The sequence below is a fragment of the Pelecanus crispus genome, chromosome 2, assembly GCF_030463565.1.
Source record: "Pelecanus crispus isolate bPelCri1 chromosome 2, bPelCri1.pri, whole genome shotgun sequence".
NCBI lineage: Eukaryota > Metazoa > Chordata > Aves > Pelecaniformes > Pelecanidae > Pelecanus > Pelecanus crispus.
In genome coordinates this window covers 11,564,416-11,589,641 of record NC_134644.1, presented here as the reverse complement: position 1 = coordinate 11,589,641, position 25,226 = coordinate 11,564,416, and the positions used below count along the sequence as shown (strand labels likewise).

General features: G+C 36.9%; 1 protein-coding gene across 1 annotated transcript in view; it reads left to right on the top strand.

Moving 5' to 3' along the window:
- The window catches only part of ESYT2 (extended synaptotagmin 2), a 90,337-nt gene extending 71,389 nt beyond the window's left edge, over positions 1 to 18,948 (top strand). Inside the window, exons 15-24 of the mRNA XM_075704603.1 lie at positions 6,017 to 6,079; positions 8,070 to 8,144; positions 10,004 to 10,090; positions 10,891 to 11,040; positions 12,112 to 12,500; positions 14,986 to 15,084; positions 15,736 to 15,867; positions 17,290 to 17,395; positions 18,360 to 18,409; positions 18,528 to 18,948. Coding sequence (XP_075560718.1) covers positions 6,017 to 6,079; positions 8,070 to 8,144; positions 10,004 to 10,090; positions 10,891 to 11,040; positions 12,112 to 12,500; positions 14,986 to 15,084; positions 15,736 to 15,867; positions 17,290 to 17,395; positions 18,360 to 18,409; positions 18,528 to 18,573 — 1,197 coding nt within the window. The 3' untranslated portion in view covers positions 18,574 to 18,948. The remainder of the gene's footprint in view (positions 1 to 6,016; positions 6,080 to 8,069; positions 8,145 to 10,003; positions 10,091 to 10,890; positions 11,041 to 12,111; positions 12,501 to 14,985; positions 15,085 to 15,735; positions 15,868 to 17,289; positions 17,396 to 18,359; positions 18,410 to 18,527) is intronic.
- The last annotated feature ends 6,278 nt before the right edge of the window (positions 18,949 to 25,226 follow it).

Sequence of the window (25,226 nt, the reverse complement as noted above, 5' to 3'; positions counted from 1 at the left end):
TGTTTTAAACAAACATTTTGTAACATTGTCTCCTTCAGAAAGGTTAGGATGCAAGTCTTGAGTTCTACCTACTTTTGGGGACAGTATTTTAATTTCAGTATCTTAATCAGTACTTCCAATCAGTAGATCTCTAAACTGTAGGGCACAGAAAGGGGAAGTTCCTTGCACAAAGCTGATGAGTTAGGAAATTTGGGAACAGGATCCCAAATTTCTTATTGCTGTGTCTGATGTTCTGTCTACAGTACAAGATTGCCTGGGTGGGTTGAGAATAAGGATGGTCATAGTGTGGGACCTGTTTAACCCTCTTTTCCCCCGCCCCCCCCCCTTGCTCTACCAGCCCAGAAAAACACTTAATACCAATGACTCAGTTAACTTCAACTCATTTTCTTTCCAGAAATGCGTTACAAAGAATATAATAGAAAGTAATATTGAATACTTGAAAATTCCATGTACAAGTTTACAACAATAAAATAATACAATACTTTGTTAAATTCAAGTTGTCCAAAACCAGATACAAAAAGGCTTCACAGTTATGTGGGGGGAAAATATCATGGGAAGACTTCTTCATGCAGGAGAACGAGAAAGATTCCTATAGATTCTATAAAGACAATGCTTAGATAATGTCATGAAGATGCTAGACAAACTGCAGTGAATTATAACGAATACAGCTGTGTTATGTCCATTTGATTCTAATATGGAATAACATTTCCAGGACTAAAAATGAAAGTCTGCTGGCTTCTCATGTTGTGTTCATATTCACTGATAGAGGTTGTGTAGTGTAATAGCAAAATTAATCGCTCTTTTGGATTGCTTGTATTTATGGGGAACAGAAAGTTCAAAGAGAATGAAGTGTTAAAATTACACTGGCCCTTATTAATAGTTTTGAAAATTTAGTCCACAACTTTAATGTTACAGCTGAAATATTTTCTAGATGAGTAAGTACTTTTTATTACGTTCAAATGGATTTCTTAAGTTAATGCTTATCACTGGTACATTTTAGATCTAGTCATCAGCCTTGTTTTGAGTTAGAGTGGATAATTCCCAGCACAGGTATTTCTTTTGCACAGATGCATCATAGTTGCGGGTTTCTGAGACACTGGGATGATTTATCTGAAATATGTTTAAAGTGAAATAGAAACTGTAGAAGGCTGGTCTCTAAATTTACTTAGTCAGATCTGCCATATAAATCTGAACTACCAAAAGTAAACTTGGAAAGTCGGTTAATATATTTGAAGAATTAATTAAAAAAAAATCAAAAAACTTTTCACCTAGCTGCGCTACAGAAAGTAATTTAACAGACGAAACTATTTGTAATGACAAATATTTACTTCTTGTTATCTGCTGTTTTCTCTGGAATCCTTTGACTGTTTTCCTTAACTTTTTTGTGTAGTAAAGCTGCTTATGCATTCATTCTGCCACAATCCCATCACTCTGCTTTCTCCTTCCATTTCCATCTTCCTAAGAGTATCTACGAGGGAAACTTTGGGTGTGGATACTTAAAAGAGAGGAGAGCATCGGGACTAGTCTTTTGTGAAAACACTACCTCACTCTATAGAGCACTATTTGTGAGTTCTCTGGTATTATTTGTATTGTACCTTTTATCTGCCAGAGTGTGGATTAGTGCTACTAAAGCCACTCACTCTAGTGGAATGAGAGCATGCAATTTGTTTTGCTGCATGGTTTCAACAAGTGTGCATTGTTTTTGTGCTATTTTTATTGCATTTTAAAGGGTACTTAAATTTCAGTGATCAGCATATCGTTGGGTAAGTAATTAACTTTTTATGATAAAAACCCAAGATAAGTTTGTTGTAAAAGCTCTTACATTTAACTTAAATTGCTGATTCATTGAGAAATAAAATGCATACTATACTAGCACACTGTGTGCTGGTGAATTGTTGGCTTTTATTGCAAAGAAACTAATAAGTATTACAACCAACATCCCTGTAGTTTCTTTAAAAGGTGATGCACTGAATATTTGTAAGAACTTGCAACCTCTCCACACTGGTTCAAGTATTGCTTTAAAAATGGGTGTGGTTCTTTGTGCTCCCCAAACTATAAATTCCCTTGTAAATTCTATTTCACTCCATGATGCTCCTTGTTTTGCAAATTTCCAAGCTCCTTTTCTTTTTTTCAAATTAGTCTGTAGTCAGGAAAATCCAGGCTAGGAAGAACCACCAGTTAATATTTTTTTTTCTTGAATTTAATGTTACAAGATTATTACAAATGAACGAACCTCTGAATATCTTACACTTAAATCTGTAAACACAACCTTGGTATCTTAAAATAGAATGCGAATCTGTTCAGAACAAGAACTCGTTTGCCAGAGAGAGGTGGGTATGCCATTGTAGACTGTGGAGATAAATTTGTTGCTGGCTGGCTACTTGTGGCTCATATTATAAACCTTGATTTAAAAACACCCTTCCCGCTGCCCCACCCCCCTCCCCAATCCCAACAAAACCCTTTTCTGTGGTCCTTTCAGTTAGTTTCTGTGTAGAAGTTAATTTTAAATTATCAAAAAAAGTTACATCCATTACCAAATCTTGTTAAAATTTAGTGAATAAGAAATGCAGTTCATAAGCTATGGTTCAGTTATGTTGGTATTAAAAACTGCTAAGTAGTTGCTGTTTCTTTTAGTTATAAAAATACTAGATACATCCTAAAAATAATAATAATTTTTAAAAATCAAAATGCTTGATAAACAGTGTAGCCCTGATATTTTTGTTGATCTTAAGGTCTTTGCTTTAGGACAGGTTGTCTACATATAACAGCATCTATTTAGACATTGGACAAAACTTTCCAAATCCCCAAAGCGATTTGTGAGTCAGAGTGGAACAGCAACCATTTTAAGATAGCCAGGTCTGGATTTCCTTCAACAGCAGCGTTAACTGCCTTGTTCTGCAGTTGCGTGGGTGCTAGTCTTGCAGCAAGCAAGAGGACAAGATTTATGGCTGGAGGCCAGGAGAGGGGAGAGGACTGCAGTAGTCCAGAGATAGTAACAGCTTTAGCAGTCATAAAACTGCATCTTGTTTTCAAGGCATCTGTAATCATGGCCTATTATGCAAATGTTCATATGTGCAAGTTCAGATATCTAACTGACATGTAACAGGAGTTACTTGAGGGGAAGGGAATGTTAAAAAGGGGGCTCACTTCGTATAGGGAGAGGAAAATCCAATGCCTTGAGTGCTCTCTGTTCCTTTCTAGACAGTTAATTATTGACTGCTGGGAACCTAGATTCATGACACCTAATTTGGACATATACCTATCTAAATCTGATTTATCTGAAGTTAAGGAGTATGAATAGTGTTCTTAGTATAATTTCTGAAAGTGAGTAACACTAGTTTTATGATACGTTGTCATTAGTTCATAACAATTTTTCTTTTAATTTGGTGTCTATATCACTTATAAATGATCCATATTTTAAATCAGCTCTTACAGATCAGTGACTGTCTTCTGGTTATCAGTTGAGGACACACTCACAGTTTTAGACACTTCTAAAGCCCCATTTTAACCCCAAGCAAGACTTAGTGAGTCAACAGAAGTAATGAGTTGTACTCCAAAGCATACTGAATTAGGACCTGGTTTAAAAACAAAACAGTTGTTAGTTGTGGTGTAATTTATGGGCTTGTTATTAGGATTTGCTGCAAATGTCACTGACTGTTGCAGAATGCTAGCCTGAAATCTGATTTATTCCATTGTGTCTGTTATCAATATAGTTCTTGGATACCTGTCCTCTTTTCTTATAACTCCAGAAGCATAGCAAGACAATTTTGTTAGCCAAGGCAAGACCTTTTATTGTATTTTTTATATTGAATACTCCCTTTTCTTCTCCTAGTCTCCTCCTGCCCAGCTTTTCAGCCACCATCCTTGTGGACCTGTAGCTCCTTGCCTTGAAACCTGAAGTCTGGCTTAAACATATTTGTCCCAGCTGATGTCCCTCTTGGCCTGTTCTTGCTATGATTCCAGAGGAATTGAGACATGTTCAATATCCAGGAATCTTTAGTTTCCTGCCTTTATAATTGATCACATAGGTTTAGTTTTGACTTTTAAAAGTCTTTGAAATAGTAGCATAGGGGGAAAAAAGTTGTGTACTGGATATGCAGGTGCACATGTGAAGGAAAGATGGCCAGTAAGTTGAGGGGCAGTTTAGGATTCAAAATGATCTTGATGAATTGGAGGTATGATCTGCATAAAATAAGGTACTTTTCCATAGAGGATGGTCACTGCACCCATATAAATATGGGTTGGAAATAGTTGTCTGATGGATAGCTCTACAGCAACAAATCTGTAGTCATGCTGTATCATGCTGTTATGAAAGACAAACGCCATACTTTATATAGAAGGAGGAGTGTGGCCTGTAAGATGTATGGACGAATCCTTCTGTTCTACTTAGCTATTACTAAGGCCCTGATTTTGGCCGTAGCAATTTAAGATCTGGAGGACACCAGTGATGACAGTGAGAAATCTAGTAAACGTGACTAGCAGAGGAAGAGTAACTAGGATGAGTTTAGCCTTAGGAACTAAAGATGGGGTTGGAAATTATACAAGGCTGCTGCAAACAAAGTGACTTTTTCATCTTTGTCAGAAAGCAAGAAACACTGCTTAAACTCCAGCAAGGAACATACCTGTTGGGCATTAAAAATTTTTCTCATTAAAATGATAGGTAAGCATTAGGATTGATATGTCTAGGGATATCGTGTAGTCTCCATCTCTGAAGGTCTTTAAGTACAATAGTAAGTCCCTAACATATCAGATAAATAGCTGTGGAAGATTCCTGAATTTTATTTTAAGAAAAACAGTGATTAAAAAAATGCCACAAAAGCAGGCCAGCCTTATTTCTGGTTTTCTCCAGTTTCATCATACTGCATATTCATTCTGAAATAGAAATTTTAAAGCTGAATGCCAGGAATCTTGTCATATATATTGGCCAACTTCAGGATATGACATTCCAAAAGAAAATGTAAAAAAGTATTTCTGCACAAAGGTTAAATCTCTCTTCAAATTTTAGTCACTTTTGGATTTTAATTTCAGGAAGGCATTTCTTCTGGCAGAGCATTAAAAATATTGGTTCCTGTTCATAAACCAGCATGTTTAAGAAGGCCATTATGCAATTTTTTTTGTTGTCACACACTACAGCTTTTAAAGCAGAATTCTCCCTTGAAAGAAAAATTTGTGCTTAAAGAAAAAGCCAGCCATAAGTATACTAACTTGAAGTCTGGTTTATTTCAAAACTATATTTTCTGAAATAATTTCTTATGAGAAGAATGCAAATTTTCTGTAACATTTTTGTACTTTACATGTGTCACTTCAAGAACAACATATTGTTCTTAAAATAAAATTTAAGAATTTGCTTAATTAATGGAAAGTAGTCAGAGGTTTTGTCCTGCTAAATCAGTTCAAATTCCCATTGTTAGTGTATTTGCATGTCTTCATTCAACTGAGTAAAGTAGTAGACCTTCATTCTAGTTCGCATGCGGTGTTTGTATCATTCATCTGTTGAAGAAGCTCAGATGACTTAGGACTTAGGTCATTATAAAAATCTATCAATACTTTTAGCATAGTAATTTCTCCCATAAAAGAACTTCACATAATTACTTGACTTATCAGAGAAGCTTCTATGTTGTGAAAATATACTTAACCAAATTTAAAAAAGGTTAATTCAGAAGGAAGTCCATAGGACATCAGGCATTCAATAAAACCTATTTTGTGAACTTTCTTTATTATGGTAAAAAAAAAAATGGTAAGGGAAATATAAGTGGACTGAAACTGAGTATATTAGTTTTCAAGCAGAATATAAACATTCAGAGAGGACAAGACAAAAAAAAAGTTTTGTCAGGCTCTTTTTGTTGTTGTTGTGGTTCCTTCATTGTTTTGTTTGAAGAATTTTTGGTGTTTCTTTTACATTGATCCCCCCCCCCTTTGTCCTATGTTGTCATGCCATAATTAATTAACCTAGTGAAATTGCTTCATTGCATGACTTATTAACCCTTCCTATGTTCATTCTCTCCTAACTTAAAAGCATAATCCATTAGAATTTAACCCTGATGGCTTGAAGAAGGCTGCTGTTCAGAAAGCCCTAAAGGTAAAACTAATATAGTTGTCCATTTAAGGTCACAAAAGTAATTGGAAATGCACAAATGCCTGCAACGCTTCTCTCCCAACAGCGGATGGAATTTCTGTTGCCAGATATGTTTAGTGCCATCCCTTTTTACTGAAATGTGGTTTCAAGAAGTGGTCAAGACATTGGTAAAATACTGTGGTCTGTGGTAATTTAAGTTTTAGATTAGTTGAGTGGAGTATAGACTGCTTTAGAAGACTGGGGAAAAAATAGTCTTGAGAACTAATTTGAAGTAGTAACCAAAGAACAAGGCTGACATGAAAGCTAAACCATCTTTTACATTGAGTGATACTTTATTGGTCAACTCTTGAATGACTAACCAACAAAATCAACCTCTGACATGTTTTGAAATAATCTTGTTTCTGCTAGCCATTTTTAGATGGCTTTACATCTTTTATATAAATGCTATATAAACTTAGCCCAGCTTTTTGATATGGAAGACATGGAGTTGAGAGGCAAACTTAGAAGGCATAACCCAAGTTCTCAGCTGGAGGAACTTGGACAAGAGGCAGTTTCTCATAGACTGCCAACAGCAAATCTGGCAGTGGCAGGTGTTAGAGGTGCGTTATATGTGTGTGTACATATTGCTGCCTATTTAGCATGAATTAAGATTATTCATGTTTACATATCAGCATAAGCAGCAGGGTCTTTTTGTCAGCTTCTGTAGTTTCATCATTTTATGAAGAAAAGGGAGTTTCAGGCACCTTTTAATGGACAAAGAAAAAATGAAACAAATTCCACCTACCATTTTTAAACACCATCAGTTGGAGTGTAACCTGACTTTCTCTCTGTTCCTTAAACCTTTGTATTCTGTTGCCTTTGATGAGAGCTGAATATTTTCGATTAGAAATCATGAAAAAAAGAAATGCGGCATTCGTCCAAGAAAGGAGTGCTTTCTTAACAGCTTTTTTTCTAAAGGAAAGTATGGTTATAAGCAGTGTGTCACATTAAAGTCAAGTGATATTTGTGGAAGTATGATGTCCAAAATGTAAGTTCAGATCCCAAAATACCTAAAATATGCACATTCTTAATTTAAAAATAAAAAATATTTTAATCAGTTGGTTGCAGTTGTGACCTTACATGCATTAAGTAGATTTTAACTGACTTTCTGTTTACATACCCAATCTGTGCAATCTCCTACATGGTCGAATTCAAAGTATATTATTAACCATATATACTATATTTTCTAGGCATTTTAAACTGCATTAACACCTGCTTGAGATGATTAACTTTCATGTCTAACTTTCTGACTTAAATCTTTGTTAGGTTAATTTAAAATCTGTGAAAGAAACATGTAGTTGGGAATGTTCCTTTGTGTATATAATTTGTTTCTAAACCAGTATTTATTTCCACAGTTTGATGTAATGCTATACACCTGGTAAGCAAGGCTCAGATATGGCAGATGGTTGATTCTCTAATAAAAAGTATTTGGTAAACTGTAGAAATACACATCAGGTACATTATAGTGCATCCTCTTTCTCCCCAAACTGAAAAGAGAGGAATATAAATGTTCAGTTTAATAATACTACTGCAATGTAAATAAAGTAAGCTTCCTGAGTTTGTGCTTTCTCCACATCTCCCATCTGCATGCAATATTCATTTTGCAGTTTTAACTATGCTTCATTAGCTTTGGGGGTCATAATACTCATTAAAGGATAAAAATTTGCACCTTACCAGTTTCATTCAAAGAGAACGGAAAGGAGTCTAAAACTCCTGCTTATTTGTAGCATTTTGCTTCAGTGTATTTAGGGTGGTTGGATGCCTTCATGCTAACGTGTTCATGAGTTACTAGCCAGTCTGCCATTCAAGCCTGTTGAATAAAATACTGAAAATAATAGATAAGCATATAGTAGAATGCATATGATTTGTATTTTTATGATGCAAACATTTAAGTTTCAGAAGAGAGAGGTGTTGCTTTATTCTGAAGGCAAAGTTTTTGCTTTTTCTTTACCAGTCAGGAAAGAAAATAAACAGCAATCCCAACCCACTTGTTTTGCTGTCAGTTGGACACAAGGCACAGGAAAGTAAGGTAAGTTCCTACCCTTTATACTTGGCTCTATCTACAAACATTTGGTGGCTCTGTGTGCTTGGCATTGGCTATCAAGCCATTCAGCATATCCACTGCACTAAAAGTTACCACCAGAACTAAAATTGCCAACAAGAAGCCAAGGTTTGAATGGGTGCTTACTCAATTTAAACTGTCTGTGAGTAGAGAGTGGATTTTTAACTATTTGTAGATGTCCTTCCACAGTAGGTTCTGTTCTGCAACTGGCATTCCTACAGCAGTGATTATATAAATAACTCTGTGGGCAAACAGCAGGCTTCAGAATACTGATCAAGATTTGAAAATTTACAGAATCACAGAGTTACAGAAATGCCCAGGTCGAAAGGGACTACTGAAGATCATCTGCTTGAACCTTCTGTTTAAAGTAGGGCCTTAGATTAGCCAAAGTGCTGTGTAGTTCTCAGGAGCTCATAGTTTAGCCAGGCTACTTTGTTGTTATGTCTGCTGCTTTTTCTGCTTTGAGGTATGGACTACTTCTGTGCTTTGAGAAGGCTGTCCTCTAGCACTCCTGAGTTCCTTTGCCCTCTAAGGTAGCCACTCATGGAATCCACTCTAACAGTTCCTAGAGCAAGTTGAAATCTGCTTTTCTGAAGTCCAAGGCTTTTATTCTGCTATTTGTGTTCCTCGTGCCTCTTAGGATCTTAAGTTCTGTGATCTTACAGTCACTGTAGCCAAGGCTGCTGTTGATAGTCACATCTGCAAACCAATATTCCTCGTTTGTAAGTAGTAGATTCAGAAGAATACCACTCCTAGTCAACACATCCAATGATTGAGAACAACTGTAACACAACAGCGTGTGTTTTCCTAGCGCAAACTCTTAAGCTGCTTGTGCACCACTGTGCTGATTTCCTAGAAAACATTACAGTAGTTGAAGCTCTCGGTGAGAACCTGATTCTGCAGACCTGAGACAGCTTTGAGTCATCTGAAGAAAGTGTCATCCATCTCTTTCTCTTAATTGGGTGGTCTGTAACAGATGCCTGTCATGAGGTCGATCTTGATGGTGATCCCTCTGATTTTGACCCAAGGCATTCAACATACCTGTTGTCTTGTCCATAACTAACCTCTGTGCATTCAAACAGCTCTTTAAAATAAAATAGCAACAGTGAAGTGATACCTAGATAGGTAGATATATGCAATATGGTTGTGTTTTGGTTGGTTGGCTTGTTTGTTTGTTTTCAAGTAAAAGTGTCAGTGAGCCAAAAGGAGAGGACGTCTAATTTGGCTTCTTCATATCCTGTCAAACATTGTCACAAAGCCTAAACCAGTTCTTATATACAATCTTAATTTTGATACCTATTAGAGAACAGAGATAGAAATTCAAGTCCTTTGTTCCTGGAGAGAGCTTTTTTTTATAAGCACTTTTTCTCTCTCTCCCCATCCCCCATTAATGGCATGCTGAAAGTAGTGAGATTTGGCAGTGAAATCTTCTGCAGGGCTACTTGGCGGTTAGAAGGAAAAATATTAGTTTCTACGAATTTCATTGAGTTAGCTCAGCCCTTCTAGAGACGTATGAGAGGAGAGAGAATGTGCTGGTCTGAAGACCTTGCTTTTGTTCATATACTGGTGTGAAGTAAAGGTTCTTTAGCAGAAATTTTACTTTATGTGCAGCAACTTTAATGCAAAACATTCTATTACATATCCTGTGTATAATTTTATATGTGATATTACATATGCCTTGTTTAAATATGGCCTTTGTTTAAATATGTCAGGTTTCAGGCACTAATTTTGCAAAGCCAAAATGAAAAATGTGCTCAACTCCTGACACTGGCTTTGTTAGACAAAAATGTTTTATAACTTGTATGCTTCCTGTTACCTAACTTTAGATTCGATACAAGACCAATGAACCAGTATGGGAGGAAAACTTCACTTTCTTTGTACACAATCCCAAAAGACAAGATCTTGAAGTTGAGGTATGTTGTGTCACTCTCTTTACATAACTTTCTTTCCTAAGGCATTTCAGTAGTAACATTCAGAGATTACAGGCTCTTATGAAATGAGACCGAATATATTGTGAACACCATTAAAATTATACTTAAAGTGTTTTTTAAGACCAGGCTATGAAATGTTTATCTGCATTTACTACTAAAAGGAAGAAAGACTATAACCAATCTCTCACCAGAAGAACACAGTTGGTGGTTGTTTTACTTACGAAAAGAAAAAAAAAAATGTTGATACCTGTTTTGAACCTTAGCAGTCTTAACCTAGCAGAAATTGCTGTTTTGTATGGCTGATTTGTTTCCTCTCTCATCCCAAGGAAGTCTTTGCTTTATCTAAATACGGTATCCCCTTACACTGTTGACATATCATTTACATAGTTCAGAGAGACTAAAGTGTAAATGAGTACTGTCCTAGTTACTATTCCTCTAACAGTTGTGGAAATTCATTTTCACACAGACCATTTGGAAACCATGTAGTTATTTTGATCAAGGGTCAGGTAGATGTAGACGTGATGGTTAGTTTTCTTAGTTAGTCTTGCTTTTGCTGTAGAAGATAGGGATAAAGAAACTAGGCATTGAGTGTATTTGCTATTTCCTTCTTCAGTGTAAAGTATTCTTATGATCAGGGAAATTTGGTTTAAGAACAAACTACATTCAATATTGTTTGGATTTTTTGTTTTTAAATAAAACTGTCATTTAATTTTCTTTCTCTGAATTCTAACAAAGCAGGTGATACAAAATAACTTACACAAAATAACACTGTGTTCCTTCAGGTGAGGGATGAACAGCACCAGTGTTCTTTGGGGAACTTCAAACTGCCTCTAAGCCAATTGCTGGAGAGTGAAGATTTAACTATGCATCAGCGGTTCCACCTGAGCAACTCTGGTCCAAACAGCACTATAAACATGAAGATTGCACTCAGGGTACTCTAAAACTTTTCCCATTGTAAATATCTGAAAGCATATTTAAGAGTATTGTGAATTCTGGTCTTCTAGCTTTATGAAGAAGATAGTACATTTCCTTGGGTGTCACAATGCCAGGTGTCCTTAGTTGTGGCAGCACTATCGAGTACACAAAGATAACCTCTAATTTAAATACATTCTATTTCAAAATCAGAAAATTCTCTGAACAAAACAGTAATCAGCTGCATTAATTAAGACTGAGGTTCCCTGTGGTTTTAGGTTCGGAGATCATGTTTGGAATCTGAATTCCTTCAAGTCTGTTATGACTCAGTAGGCTACAGATCAGTGAAATCACCTTTATCTTATAGAAATGGAACTGAGGTCATGATGGTTTAAAAAGAATAAAGTTTATAGGGAAAGGAAGTACCTTCATAATACTAGAAAAATTCAGACCAACTTTCAAGCACATTGGAGTTTTGAAGATGAAACTTGCATACCTGAAAGTTGGTTTGCTTTTTTCCTCAGCTAAATTATTTGGTTTAATAAGGTAATGTATCTCTTTGCAAACACTGTCAAACTTTTGTTAACTTCTGTTATTTGTTCTTTTCTAAAGCACTTTCTTGCTTACTTGTCATTAATAAATGAAAATAATGAAATGAAAAAACCTATAAAAGAGAAAGTAAGGACAATGAGTGAGAAGAACTTGTGATGTAGGATTAAATTTCAAAAGATGAGAAGAAAAAAATTCTTGAACAGCTTTCCAGGTGGCTAGAGCTGCAAAGTAAATAGCACTTGCACCAGAAGTATGTAGATTATGGGACAGGGATAATGAGGAGAAAAATTCTAAATGAATGGAGAAGTTCACATTGTTCTATAGTTACTGCAGTTGGCACAAAGAAGATGGAGCTGTGTTTTGCTGTGCAAAAGGTTTCCTATTGTAGAGTGAGTGAGTGTAAGTGTGAATATTTTTGGTCCTGCATTAGTGTCTGAACTTAACAACTTGTCACCAACCAGTATGCTTGTAGAAACAAATTTCTTCCTGTTTTTTATACTGGAAAATAGTGGTATTACATGTATTTTTACTGTTTCTAGGTCCTTTCTCTTGAAAAGCAAGCAAGGTCTCCAGATCATCAACACTCAGCCCAAGTAAAAAGGCCATCGGTTTCCAAAGATGCAAGAAAAACATCTTTTAAGCCTCAGGTTCCTGTCTCACCACCACCTGATTCAAATAAACCTGTTCCAGCTTCCCCAGTGACTGATAGTGATAAAAAGACTGATACAGCTGAAAAAAGTCAGCCTCCCAATGCCAGTCCTCAGTGGCCAACAGATCTCAGCCGAAGTTCCTCCAGTCTTCATGCCTCTAACTTCTCTTATTCTCCCAGCCACCTCTCAGTCAAAGAACCCACTCCTAGTATAGCCTCAGATATATCTCTGCCTATTGCCACGCAGGAGCTACGGCAAAGACTACGACAGCTTGAAAAGTATGTTGTTAATTACTTGGTTTTGCAATACATCTAAGTTGATTTATAAAAAATGTCAGTGCAGCCAAAGAGTGCTTAGTTTGCATTTCAGTAGTATTTTTTCCTGTTGCAGTTTGAGCCTGGCATTTAAAAATCAGTCATTGTGATTTTCTGCTTCCTCCCTGTATGTCGGTTAGACAGATGCTGCAAGTAGAAGTTACCTTACCATTGCGATGATCTGCAAGATAAAGGCCACCTTGTTCTCATAGCTACACTGTGTAGTGCTAAAAAGAGTGGGATGGCAAGAGGGAATGATATTTTTCGATACAACATTAATCACTTCCATGGCAATAGTTGCCTGTTTCACCACTGAATCCTACTGGCATTAATATTAAGCCAATTAAGCTGAATGTAGCTGGTCTCTTTAAATTACTCGGAGGGATAGTTGACTATAAAGAATGTTAAATGAATAGTTAGTTACTCTTCAATTAATGAGGATCGCTGCAGCCATGCTTTCTTAAATTCTCTAGTTTTTTTTTTTTTTACTTGCCTCAACGGGCAGCTATACTTACCAGTAAAGATAGCTGAGCAGCCATTCTGCTCTGAACAGGAGAATGGAAACCATTAATTCCCTATTCATGTAGCTCCTCTGTGAAGCTAAGTAGAAAGATTTTAACTTTTTATTTCTTCACCGAAAGGGTTTTCAAGCATTGGAACAGGCTGCCCAGGGAAGTGGTTGAGTCCCCAGCCCTGGCGGTATTTAAAAGCCGTGTAGATGTGGCACTTAGGGACATGGTTTAGTAGTGGTGGACTTGGCAGTGCTAGGTTAACAGTTGGACTTGATCTGAAAGGTCTTTTCCAACCTAAACGATTCTATGATTCTGTGATTCTATTTGTAAGAGATTGAACTGATTCCTCTTTTTCTCTATCAGAGTTCATAGAATCAATAGAGTAATATAGGCTGGAAAGAACCTCTGAAGGTCAGTCAGCCCTCTGTTCAAAGCAAATCCCACTTCAAAGTCAGATCAGGTTTCTTGGGCCTTCTCTAAACAAGTTTTGAATATCTCCAAGGATGGAGATTCTACAAACTTTCTCAGCAATTCCAGTGCTTAGCCACTCCACTGTGAAAACGTTTTTTTCCTTATTTCCAATTGGAATTTATCTTGCTGCAAATTGACTGTGGCCTCTTGTTCTTTTACTGTGCACAGCCACGAGGAGTCTGACTTAGTCTTCTTTATAATGTCTGTTTTAAGTAGTGAAAGACTGCAATTGAATCTGCTGTTGACCTTCTCATCAATTGGTACAAACCCATTTCCTTTACCATCTGCTTATGTGTTCCAGTCCCCCATTTATCTTTATGGTCCTCTGTTGTTTTGTCTTCAGTTTGTCAGCCTCTCTTCTGGCCCAAACTGGGTTAGACTTTGTTAATTATGATAAATGTTGAAATACTACTCCTTATTTAATACACAAAGTTCATACTTTCTCATTTGATAAAAGTGGTAAAGCTACAGCTAAGCAGGTCCTTTATTGCAGGCCCCGTGTTTTTAGGTGCTCTGATTTTTTTTTATTTTTTTTTTTTTTAAACTAAGAAAATACTGAACAGAAATGCTTCATTCTAGTTTTTAAGGTTAATGACTTGGGAATTTTAATAGAGCAATCCCTTTGTAGTAGCTCTTCACAAAAGAGGCATGCCTCTCGCTTGAAGTTAAGATACCCTTCAGGTGGCTGAGAAATGCCAAGCATGCCATATACTGTTCTGCGTGAAACGGAAAATACTCCTCGTCAGTTTACGCAAACTAAAATAAGTGTTTTATAGAGATGAGGGAACTCTTCAAATACTGGTCATTCTTTAAAACAGAAATTCTTAAACATATTGCTTGCTTTTTATTTAAGCATGACCTGTATTCGTAAGTGTAAATTGATTCTAATCTTATTTTCAGTGTGGCATGAGCTACAGAAAAGTAAAATAGCTGTGTTTATACTGTGATTTGAGCTTTTCAGACAGTAAGAGGGTTTAAGTAGCACTATTTTAATCCCAAGAATATCTATATTTTTACGTTAGAGAATTTAGAAAAGAATGAGCTGGTCTTCTAATTGGTTGCTGGCTGGAGGTAAGAGTTGCCCATCACTGAAGTTTTCATTGCAGTTTGCACCATTATTCTTCCAATTTCCTAGATACTGCTTTAATGTTTATTTTAGAGTAAGCAAGTTCTGTACTGATAATGGTTTTCAAAGTACTGAAGAGCAGCTGACATCTAAACTGACAAAAATACCTAGCTTATTTTGGAGAGTAGAGCTGTTGGACAAGGAACTGAAGTACAAGAAACTGATGAAGATATGCTCATGTTCTAACTTGTGTGTGCTCTCTTCTTTCACATTGGTCTAGTGAAAAGTTAAATGGACAATACATGATTTCTGGGAGAACTACTCAGTATGTATTTCAGTTAGGTCTTACTTTAAACACGTGTTTTAAAAACTAAGCATGATGTTCTACTTTTTCCTACAGTGGAACAACTCTGGGGCAGTCTCCGTTAGGACAGATTCAGCTAACAATTCGTCATAGTTCACAAAGAAACAAACTGATTGTGGTAGTGCATGCCTGCAGGTGAGCATAAAATACCAAATTCCATTTCTGTGCCTATTTCTTTGTAAACTTTGTCCTGTCTTGACTTATGCTCTTGAGTTGGTTGTCTGGATGATCTTTGTTATCTTTAAAATAACGTACTGATTGTAATTATGTGTAAATACAAAAACATGCAGAGCTATACTCAGAATCAGCAAAAACTTTTTTGAAGATTTTGCTGTGATGTTGTATCTGTCTAGTATGCCTCTGTCAAATTTTAAATGAAAGCGGCATGTAGATTTTTATCAGCAGTGTCTGAAAACTAAGAGACTGAATTTTTCATGGAATGACAAAACGACATGATTTTTGGAAAGCCATAGCTAAACTTTGAATTGGAATTTAAGAAACATTGTATTCCCACCTGTGCTGTCCGGTCACCATTTATCTGATCTTGTACAAGTCACTGCTCGGCTTTTTTTTTTTTCTTTTTTTTTTCTTTTTTTTTTTCTTTTTTTTTTTTTTTTTGTTTTTCTTTTCCACTGCTGTTATATATGCGCTATATCCTGCGCATCATACTTTGTGCAGGACATCCCACAATTGATTCATGTACTAAATTAAGTGATAGTAGTGATTATATTCAGCAATGTCTCATTTATTTTCTAAGTGTTTTTCCTTGTTTTTTACTCGCCACAGAAATCTAATAGCATTTTCAGAAGAAGGATCTGATCCATATGTGCGAATGTATTTATTGCCCGATAAGAGACGATCAGGAAGAAGAAAAACACATGTATCAAAGAAGACATTAAACCCAGTGTTCGATCAAATGTATGTTCTAAACTATGTGTAGTAATTTTATATCATGTAATTACAAAGCTGTCAAATCGAGGTTTCTCAGCTTACCTGAATGGATGATCTGCTGAAACTCCTAGTTGTCACCACCAGACTTGATCACATCTCTCTCTTGTGCTGTAATAGCTCTTCCCATCCTTCTATTCCCTGTTACCACTATAGCCCTTCTTACTCTGTTACCAGCCACTTCTCTCTTATTTTCTGCCTCATCCTATGTCAGTTACATCCCTTTTGTGCTGGCAGCTAAAAAGCAGTGTGCACTCTTCTGGCAGGTGGTCAGAACATGAGTGCCTTTTAGCTGGGCAATGCTGTTGGTATCCCTTCCTGCCAGGAAGCATGTTGATTCTGACTGGCCGATGGCCTGGCTGATAGATGCTGCCTCCTCGGTAGGACTGGCCAGCCAGTGTCTATGCATGATCAAATTACTCGGTCAATCTGCTTGGTGGTACTTCTCAGCATCCAGGGGGTCAGGAAATTTCCTCATAGGTTATATCCTGGCCTGTAGGTTGGAAGTTGTGCAAGCTTGTGCAACATTATATTGCATAAAAATCCTTTGCACTTTGCAGATTACCTTTGCACTCAGCTTTTTGCTGGTGGTTTCCCTCACACGTGTACCCCTTCCTCCCCCACCCATCACTTATCAATAAAGACCACCTTTCTCTACAGACAGAAACTTAATTTGGGGAAAACAACACTTCAGCCCATTCTGTCCAAGGGGACTCTGTAAATCATTAGTTAGAGGCTCTGGTAGGTTTTTCTGGTACTGCAGCTCTCTCCTGTTTATTCCAGGTAATAGATTTGTTTTACTGTGCCTTTCCAAGTAAAATGTATTGCAAAGCAATAAAGCTGCTTAAGAACTGTAGTGACAAATAGGTGTAGATTGTGGTATAATCTTGCCCCCACTTTCTGTAAGCTTCAGATCTAGCAAACAAAATGCGTTCTTCCTTAAAAGTTAGAGGTTTCCTTGGTGTGCCAGGAAAGAAAAGGAGCTCTGGTTCTAGAGGACTGAGGATCAGTAAGACTGACCAGTCTTTCCCTTTTGGAGAATAGTGATACTGAGCTGTCAAGATAGTAGGATTCCTTGTTCTTGTCTCTGCCGAGTCAGCGGTTCACCTTTCCTTGTTTTGTTTAGTTTGGGTTTTGTTTGTTTGCTTTGTTTTGTTTTATCAGCGGCTTCTAGAGACCAAAGGTAACAGAAGTCTCAAACATTTGATGTTGATATTGATCACAGTATTTTAGGCAAAACATTGGGAATTTTTTCTTCATTTATCTCAGACCTCATTTTTTTGTTTGGGGAGGCGGATGGTTTGGTTATGTTTTGAATTGTTGTTTAGCTGTAGGAACTGAACTTGCCCTTCAGGTACAAAATTCTCTCTAAAGTATCACCTTGCCTGTCAGATTTGATTTCAGTGTTTCCCTGCCTGAAGTACAGAGAAGAACACTAGATGTAGCAGTGAAGAACAGTGGTGGTTTCTTGTCCAAAGATAAAGGGCTGCTTGGCAAAGTAAGTTGACAACGAGCAAATTCTGTTAATACAGCATGTTATTGTATAAGACTAAAATCCTCTTGTGATATGAGCTTGTTAGTGTTGACTGAAGCACCTGATTCAGGTACCAAGCTTTTAAAAATCATAGATGGCTTAGATGTCAAGCTTCAGCAAGGGAAGGAACAAACTGCAGAGACAGACATCAAAAGATGAGGCAGTAATCTCTCCTAGAGAACAGTAAGTTCTGAGGCTCATGGTAAAAAAAGAAACCTGCATGTCAGCCTTATTAATCATACAGTCAGAGAAAGAAAATAAACAGTAGAAAACAGGTGATATCTCAGAAAATGTTCAGACAAAATTGGAAAGACAAGCAAGAGTACTTAGAGAAGCACACAGAACAAATGTATGGCTAGTAATTAAAATTCCAGATTGTAAAATCCATGAGAAAGAACTGCTACTGGAGATGTTCCCAATGCCAAAACCAGCTATTGTGTTTACAGCTTCACTGTTCTATAGGCACTCATTAAATCACTCTATTTCCTACACATGTGATTTGGAGCATGCAAAAAGGAACAGTAAATTCCTACAGCCTTGCAAATTGCCATGTTCAAGCTCTGTAAAGAGGATGAGAGATACCAGAATTGTGGTCAGTTCATGGTGAACGGTGCTCTTAATTTTCCTGTTTACCAGGAAGGCTGTTAGCATAAACACATCTGCTGATTGCCATTGCCAAGATATGCCATGTTCAGAATTTAAGCCTGTGAGGTGCTCTGGGACCGTATCACTAAAGTGTATAGATTTTTTAGGTCAAAAACAGCAACTTGAAACTTTACTACAAGTCAGGCAGATAGCAGATAGCTATGATGACAAGGATGTAAAAGATATTGTTTAATAATAGCATTACTTATACTGTAGTTTACAGGATTGTCAGATTTGATCTTTAAAAGACCTAAAATGAGATTGCTAATTTAACTTTCCACAGTTATTAATACCTCTGGCATCTGAAGAACTTGCTAAAGGCTGGACCCAGTGGTAAGTATAAGATTTCCTTTATTAATACTACTACATACCAATAACTGGTGTGTTAATAATAGTTTTAATGATAGATGCTACATATAAAAAAAAATTCCTTTGTTTTTTTCATTTTCAGGTATGATTTAACAGAAGATGGTACAAGGCCACAGGGTGCAAGTTAAGCCCATGGATAAAGGGAATTCCCTACACATACTTTTGCCAACCTTTATATATTTTTAAAGCATTGTTCTCACAGATGTACCGATATTATTTTTATAGCTTTACTGATTTAGTTCTTAGAGACATCCCCAATAATTTTATAACACTTGGTCATTTTATGTAGACATAGCCTTTCTCATTATTAAACTTTGTATTTTAATTTGCTAAACAATTTTATGTGTTACTGTAATGTGCAATAGTACAGTAAAGTAACCTTTTGTGTTTAAATTGATCTTTATGATGGTTGTACCTATTAGAAAGTGAAAAGATTATGTTCTGCTGGTTTCCTGCCTTGTTTTATATTTCACCAAGGTATACTGTACCATGTAAATATATACTATTTTTTTATAATTCTTCCATGCTGGTTTGAATTCACAAGAAAATTAGATAAAGGATATAGATATTTTCTTCTAAATGCATGTTAATTTCTTCAGATGAATCTCTTCTGTCTTTGCAGCACAATGGTCTTAATCATTTTGTGATATTCTTCAAAAACAAACTGCAGAAAAACATTTTTACTTTATTGTGTTTCTGGCCCAGTGGGGCTAGCTTAAAATGTACAAAACATTAACACTTTAATATTTATATATAAATGTATTATTGGGAAATCATGCTATAGAATATTATAAACAAAAATGAAAATTCTATAAATATTGTATAAATAGAGGATGAGGTCCATGAATCACAGTTTCTAAATCTGAGTTTTCATTTAATGGAGTAAACATGACAAACAGTACGGTTTTATTATACAGGTTCACTTGGATTTTGTTATTTATTCCTGTACCAGACATGTGACCTTTTGAAGGTATGAGGACATGGATTTTTCTGTATTATAAACAAAAAATACCTGACCACTTAGAACTGTCCTTACTGCCTTGTTTCACTGATCTAAAAGGTATACAAATCAGCTTGCAATATAAGTTCATATAGTAGGCATATGTACAAGACACATGTTATTTTTATTATACAATACTATGCTAAATAGTATATTATGCTATACTTTCTGTAATACTAAAATGGAAACCCAATAGGTAAGAAAGTGTGAAACTGAGTTGAAACTGGCTGTCTTTACAGTTGCTTCATTGCTACATAGTGTGTTTGGTGCATGAAAAAAATGCACTCCAGTGGTCCACAGAGGTTTCTTGAGAAATCATTGCATTCTGCTGAAGCTTTGCCGTAGTCTGCTGCAAGACTACAGCAGTGATACAATTAGCACAAACTGATAAAAGTCGACAGTTGAGAGTTGAAGGGAGAGTATCAGCCTAAACAGCTGAGCTCATAACTCTAATTTTATGAATTATAGGGAATTTTTTTTTTATTCAGAACTGATTTTTCTTTTTCTGGCAAGTGTTCTCAGACTGTTATAAAAATGTGCATTAAGAATCCAAGAGAACAGTTCAGCTCTCTCGGAGCCAACGCCCTCATTCTTGGATACGTATGCAATTAGACAGACAAAGTATATTATTTAGCTAGGATTCTAGAATGATCTCTCAGCCAAGAAAGAATTTTAAAGAATATTTAAAAACCAATAAACTCCTGAAATTAGCTTTATTGTAAGATTACTGACAGAACCTTAATTCTAGATATAGAATATGCCTACATTACTAGATGTACCAAAGTGCCTACCATAGATGTAGCTTTTTGTCTTTTTCAAGTTTAAGAATTAACTCATTTCAGTTTGTCTCAATTCAGTTTAACACGAACATTTGTCACGGATGTGTGTGAGACGCACACATGCACCTCTATACAGTGATGGCCTCCTTATTGCCACATTTTAGACAAGACAATTTCAGCAAACAAACTTACATTGTAAATTTTGCTGCTGTTACTTTCTGATGGACTGGGCAATAGAGAGAGGTTCATTGTAAGAAAACATTTCCATTTGAAGGCTTCACTATATTGGAATGTATGAGTATCTAATATATATATATACACACTCATCTGTTCATATAAAATGTAATATATTATGAAAGACATATTTTCTTTGCTAGTACTCCATTAAAATGTTAAGAATGGAAATACAGAATTATTGTTAATGCAATGAAAATGCAGAAAGCAAAACCTGATCTAAATAAAGGAGGTCTAAGTGCAGCAGTTGAGCATAATTGTCTTCTACCTTGGGCTGAACCAAGGCAAAAGGACTTTTACTGTACATCTTGGCCAGTGACTCTCCAGAGTTTGATCCACAGCCAACAAATGGGCTATTAGACTGATTCTGTGTTTCAAGTCTTAAGTGAAGTCTGGGGACAGATGATAGAAGATGCTGCACTTAAACAAAAAAAGTGCACATTTTGTCTTCTAAAGTCTCGAGGGGGGAAAAAATGTTGTGTTTGGGTAAATGTGAGATGATAGCACAAAGTGAGTAACTGAATAAAGTATATAGGACAGGTTTCCAAAATAGCTCACAACCTAAAATTAGGGATAGGCTCTTAAGAGAGCCCAGTTCCCATTTAGGTATCTAAAATTAAGAGATTGAGTTGTCATTGTAATTCAGTAACAGTAATTCCCATTGACTGTAAGCAGTCCTGGATGCCAAACTCCTTAGAAGTGTTCTCCTGAGTGAATTTGGATCAGAATATGACTGCCTAGATGAGACTGATTCTTTTGATAGTGGAAACAGACCTCTGTATCATAGTTACCAAATTCTGATTGGTCTGTTTATATGGAAGTAGGAAGGACGAACATAATTTTTTCTCTGGGCAAAAACTGCACCTCATTATCAAATCAATGTATTCAATATCAACTGATAGCTTTTCATGTAGTTCTTGCTTACCCTGTGCCTTAAAATATGAACATATGAAGATGTTTAAGAAATGGCTAAAAATAAGCTTTGTTACCTGTATGTACCAACACATGTTCTCTACTATTGAAACTGTTTTTAGAATTACTCTGCTTCACTGACAAGAAAACCAGCTTTCTTAATTATAGCAGTGGTATAACCCGAACTCAAATCAGCATGCATATCACTTGGATGTGGATTGAAAGAATTTTCATTTTCTGCCTTGAATCCTTTATCAGAGCTGCAGCAAATGGTGAGAGTTGAAATGAGAACAAAGGGTAATCAATTTTGTACAGATTGCCTTTTTTGCTCATGTAATTCTACATTATGATGCATGTATTTATTCAATAAATGGTTCATATGGAAGTCAGTGTGTTGCTTCCCTCTACACACACACTCCCTTTTCCCCTCTTTTGCATATCCCTGTCCTAATCAGTAATACGATGAGGTGGATTTTTAAAATAGTCATGTATGCTGACTACTTTAACCTAGGTAGCCTTGCTGTAAGGTGTGTAGGCAGATTTTTGGGTTTTACATGAGAGAAAGTGGAGTGAGAAGTACAGGATACCTCAGTGGGGAATTCCTTGCTTGTTGGTCTGAAACAGAATCACATGTAAGAATTAGAAGGTCTTTTGTTCAACTTAGGCATCTAATTTTTTTTCTCTTAAAATGATCAATTGAACAAACTGTCATGATTCGACCACTTATCAGTTGTCATTAATTATGTTTTCAAAAGGAGCTAGAACTGCATATAATTGCCTTAGATTTAGAACCGCAGATTTCTGTGTGTGGCAATCTTTCCTGCCCTTCCACCTGCTTGTTAAAGCAGATATTGATAGAAAATAGAACTACGTACTGCATAAATAAGAAAAGGGGTATTGGATCCTCTATCTATTACAGAAAAACAACCACAGGAATTAATGCTGTTTGCATTAAACATTAATTTTTAATTCATTATATTACCATAATTAATTATGATACCTCTTCCCTTAAACAGCTACAACTTGTCTGAATTCCTAATAGTCAATCAGTTTTCATCAGCCATAAATAAAGGCTGCAGAAGTTCATCACCCAATCACTGTTGCATTTAGAAGGGACCCCACTGGATAATCTTTATTGATACTCACTACAACATTATGTTCAGTTTTGGGTTTTTTTTTTTTTCCCAGGTGAGATACATTCCTTTTTTTTCAGAATAAAAGGCTTCTGCCAATCATTGGGAAAGCAGCTAAAGCCAAGTGAAAGCATGCCCATCTTCATAAGTCCCTCGTGGCAAGGTGTTTCTGGATGGCACGCTTCCTGGCAGTGCCAGTACTGATCAGGTGTCTGCACTTTCCAGACTTGGATCAAAATCAAATCTTCCATTCAGTCCCGGAAGACAGGTGGTAACTGGATCAGCACCTGCAAAAGGATGCTGCCTATGTATTCAGATGAGCTCGTTAGAGAACAGGAATAATTGTGCAAGACACTCCAGATGGATTTGGTATTAATTTGATGGGCTCAGCCAAGCCTAGACTTTTTCTTAATATTTGCTGTACTGTTTAAACTGGTTTGGGCCATCATTTAGTTCATCCAGTCTCCATCTAAGAGCAGTGTTTGCCAATACAGTTACCAATATGGTTATTTTAGGTATTTTCTCAGCTAAGAGCTGAAGACAAAATTGGTTTCCGATGAGGTTTCTGTTTTAATCAGTTTTATTATTTATATGCTCCCCCAAACAAACTCTGAATGTTGGATGGTACCTTTGATATTTGGTAGAAAGAACCAAAACTTCAGATGGTCGCAGACCTATTTGTGGCTGTAGCTGGTTGTTGAAGGAGTCAGGCTATTTTAATCACAAATGGTGTTTTTATACATCTTAACAAAGCATCTAACGTTATCACTGTATGCTCTCCTGATTTCTAAGGCTGTCAGGCTCTCAACATTATTCTCAGCCACCTTCTGAAATATGTTACTTGAAAAATGCAAAGCAGCTAAAGTAAAAAGTCTATGTGTATTTCTTTCAGTGTTACGCAGTGAATTTAGCTGCCAGATTAGATGGCAGCTCTGGGAGGAACGTTCTCTAATCTGTATTCCTGTGATAGAGGTGATGCTCTCTGTTCTCACTGTCTGCAGGGCATATTGCTTGCTAGTCACCTGCAGTGGAATCCAATTGGAGCAGACTGCTGCGTTTCTGTTTCCTTGGGTGCTACCAAAGTGAAGCCAACCTGTCTTCCCCTGTTGTTTCTTTGAGTCCTCAGTAGCCATAAACTTTACTGCAAAGGAATTAAGGGCTAATAGTGATCATTCTTCCTTTTAAGATCGATATAGAAACAGGTTCAAGGACAGACAAAGCTAGGCAAGATTCCAACCTTCCACACCCAGGCTGTGGTAGGGGTGGTTCTTGGCTTGGGGACAGCAGGGTCCGTTCCTGCCGGGACTTGATGATTCAACTGCCCTCAGAGCTGGGCGTGTGGCACCTCAGCCTCAGAGCAAGAAATGACATACAGAAGAAAGTTGTGACGTCCTAGCACCCCGGCTGTCCTGTGATTTCATTCACTGGGTGCGTGGTAAGAACCTGTTGTGTAACTGATGATTAATTTTATTTATTTATTATCTAAGCAAAGGAGTTCCTTTCAGCAGGAGGTTGAAGATGACCTGTTGGGGTCCCTTCCAACCTGAATTATTCTGTGACTCACAAGTATACTTTTCTAAATGTTGAAGTAAGGTCAGTAAACATACTGGAGCTCTCGTGCGCTCTTGGGCCTGTGCAGTAGCTCTGCCTGGGCATTCTGCTGCCTGACCCCAAGCTCTCAGAGACGGGTGTGTAGCAACTCTGGCTGGGCAAAGGAAGGAGGCACGTAGCAGGAACGCTCTCTACAACTGCCTGAAAGGAGGTTGTAGTGAGGTGGGTGTTGGTCTCTTCTCCCAGGTAGTTAGCGATAGGACGAGAGGAAATGGGCTCAAGCTGCGCCAGGGGAGGTTTAGGTTGGAAATTAGGAAAAATTTCTTTACGGAAAGGGTGGTCAAGAATTGGAACAGGCTGCCCAGAGAGGTGGTGGAGTCCCCATCCCTGGAAGTGTTCAAAAAATGGGTAGATGTGGCACTTCGGGACATGGTTTAGTCTAGTCTACCCTTGATTGGTTTAGTGTGGACTTGGTAGTGTAGGTTAATGGTTGGACTGGATGATCTTAAAGGTCTTCTCCAACCTAAACGATTCTATGATTCTTTGTTAAGCCAGGATGCAAAAATTGTGTAGTAATTAAAAACACATTAATCTATGCATAGAACTTGAGTTGTAACATAGATAATGCTAGCAAAGTGATAATTGTCTGTAGGTACTGAATGAAGGTCATTAATTTTACTGGATAACTGGGATGAGATCTCTAAAACAAAAACGGTGCACACCTTTAACGGTGGTTGTTTCCAGCATGGAATTTCAAATAAGGTTTTTTATTCTTCAGTTGGATTTGCAAGCTAATGTGTTATTCTATAAACTCTCAGAGACTGACAACTGGAGCTTACCAAGCATTTCACAAAGATTAATGATTTAATAAAGAATATTCTGCAAGACAGTTCCATGCAGACTTCAACATGGGAGAAATATTTCAACTGATAGGCTGAAATCCCTGACATATTTTGCATGGTTTTTCATTGCTATCTGGAAGTTTAGTTGAAGTTATGTTGTGATGTTGTCAACCTAGAATCGATAAGACCCTTTACCTGTTTTTGCATGAATCATGAAATGTTCCCTGAGCTAAAGTAAATGTGATAACCACGGAATGGGTGCTCTGTTGTGACTTTCAGCTCAGAGCCCGGCTGGATAAATTTGATGAACTGTGACAACAGCATCCAAAC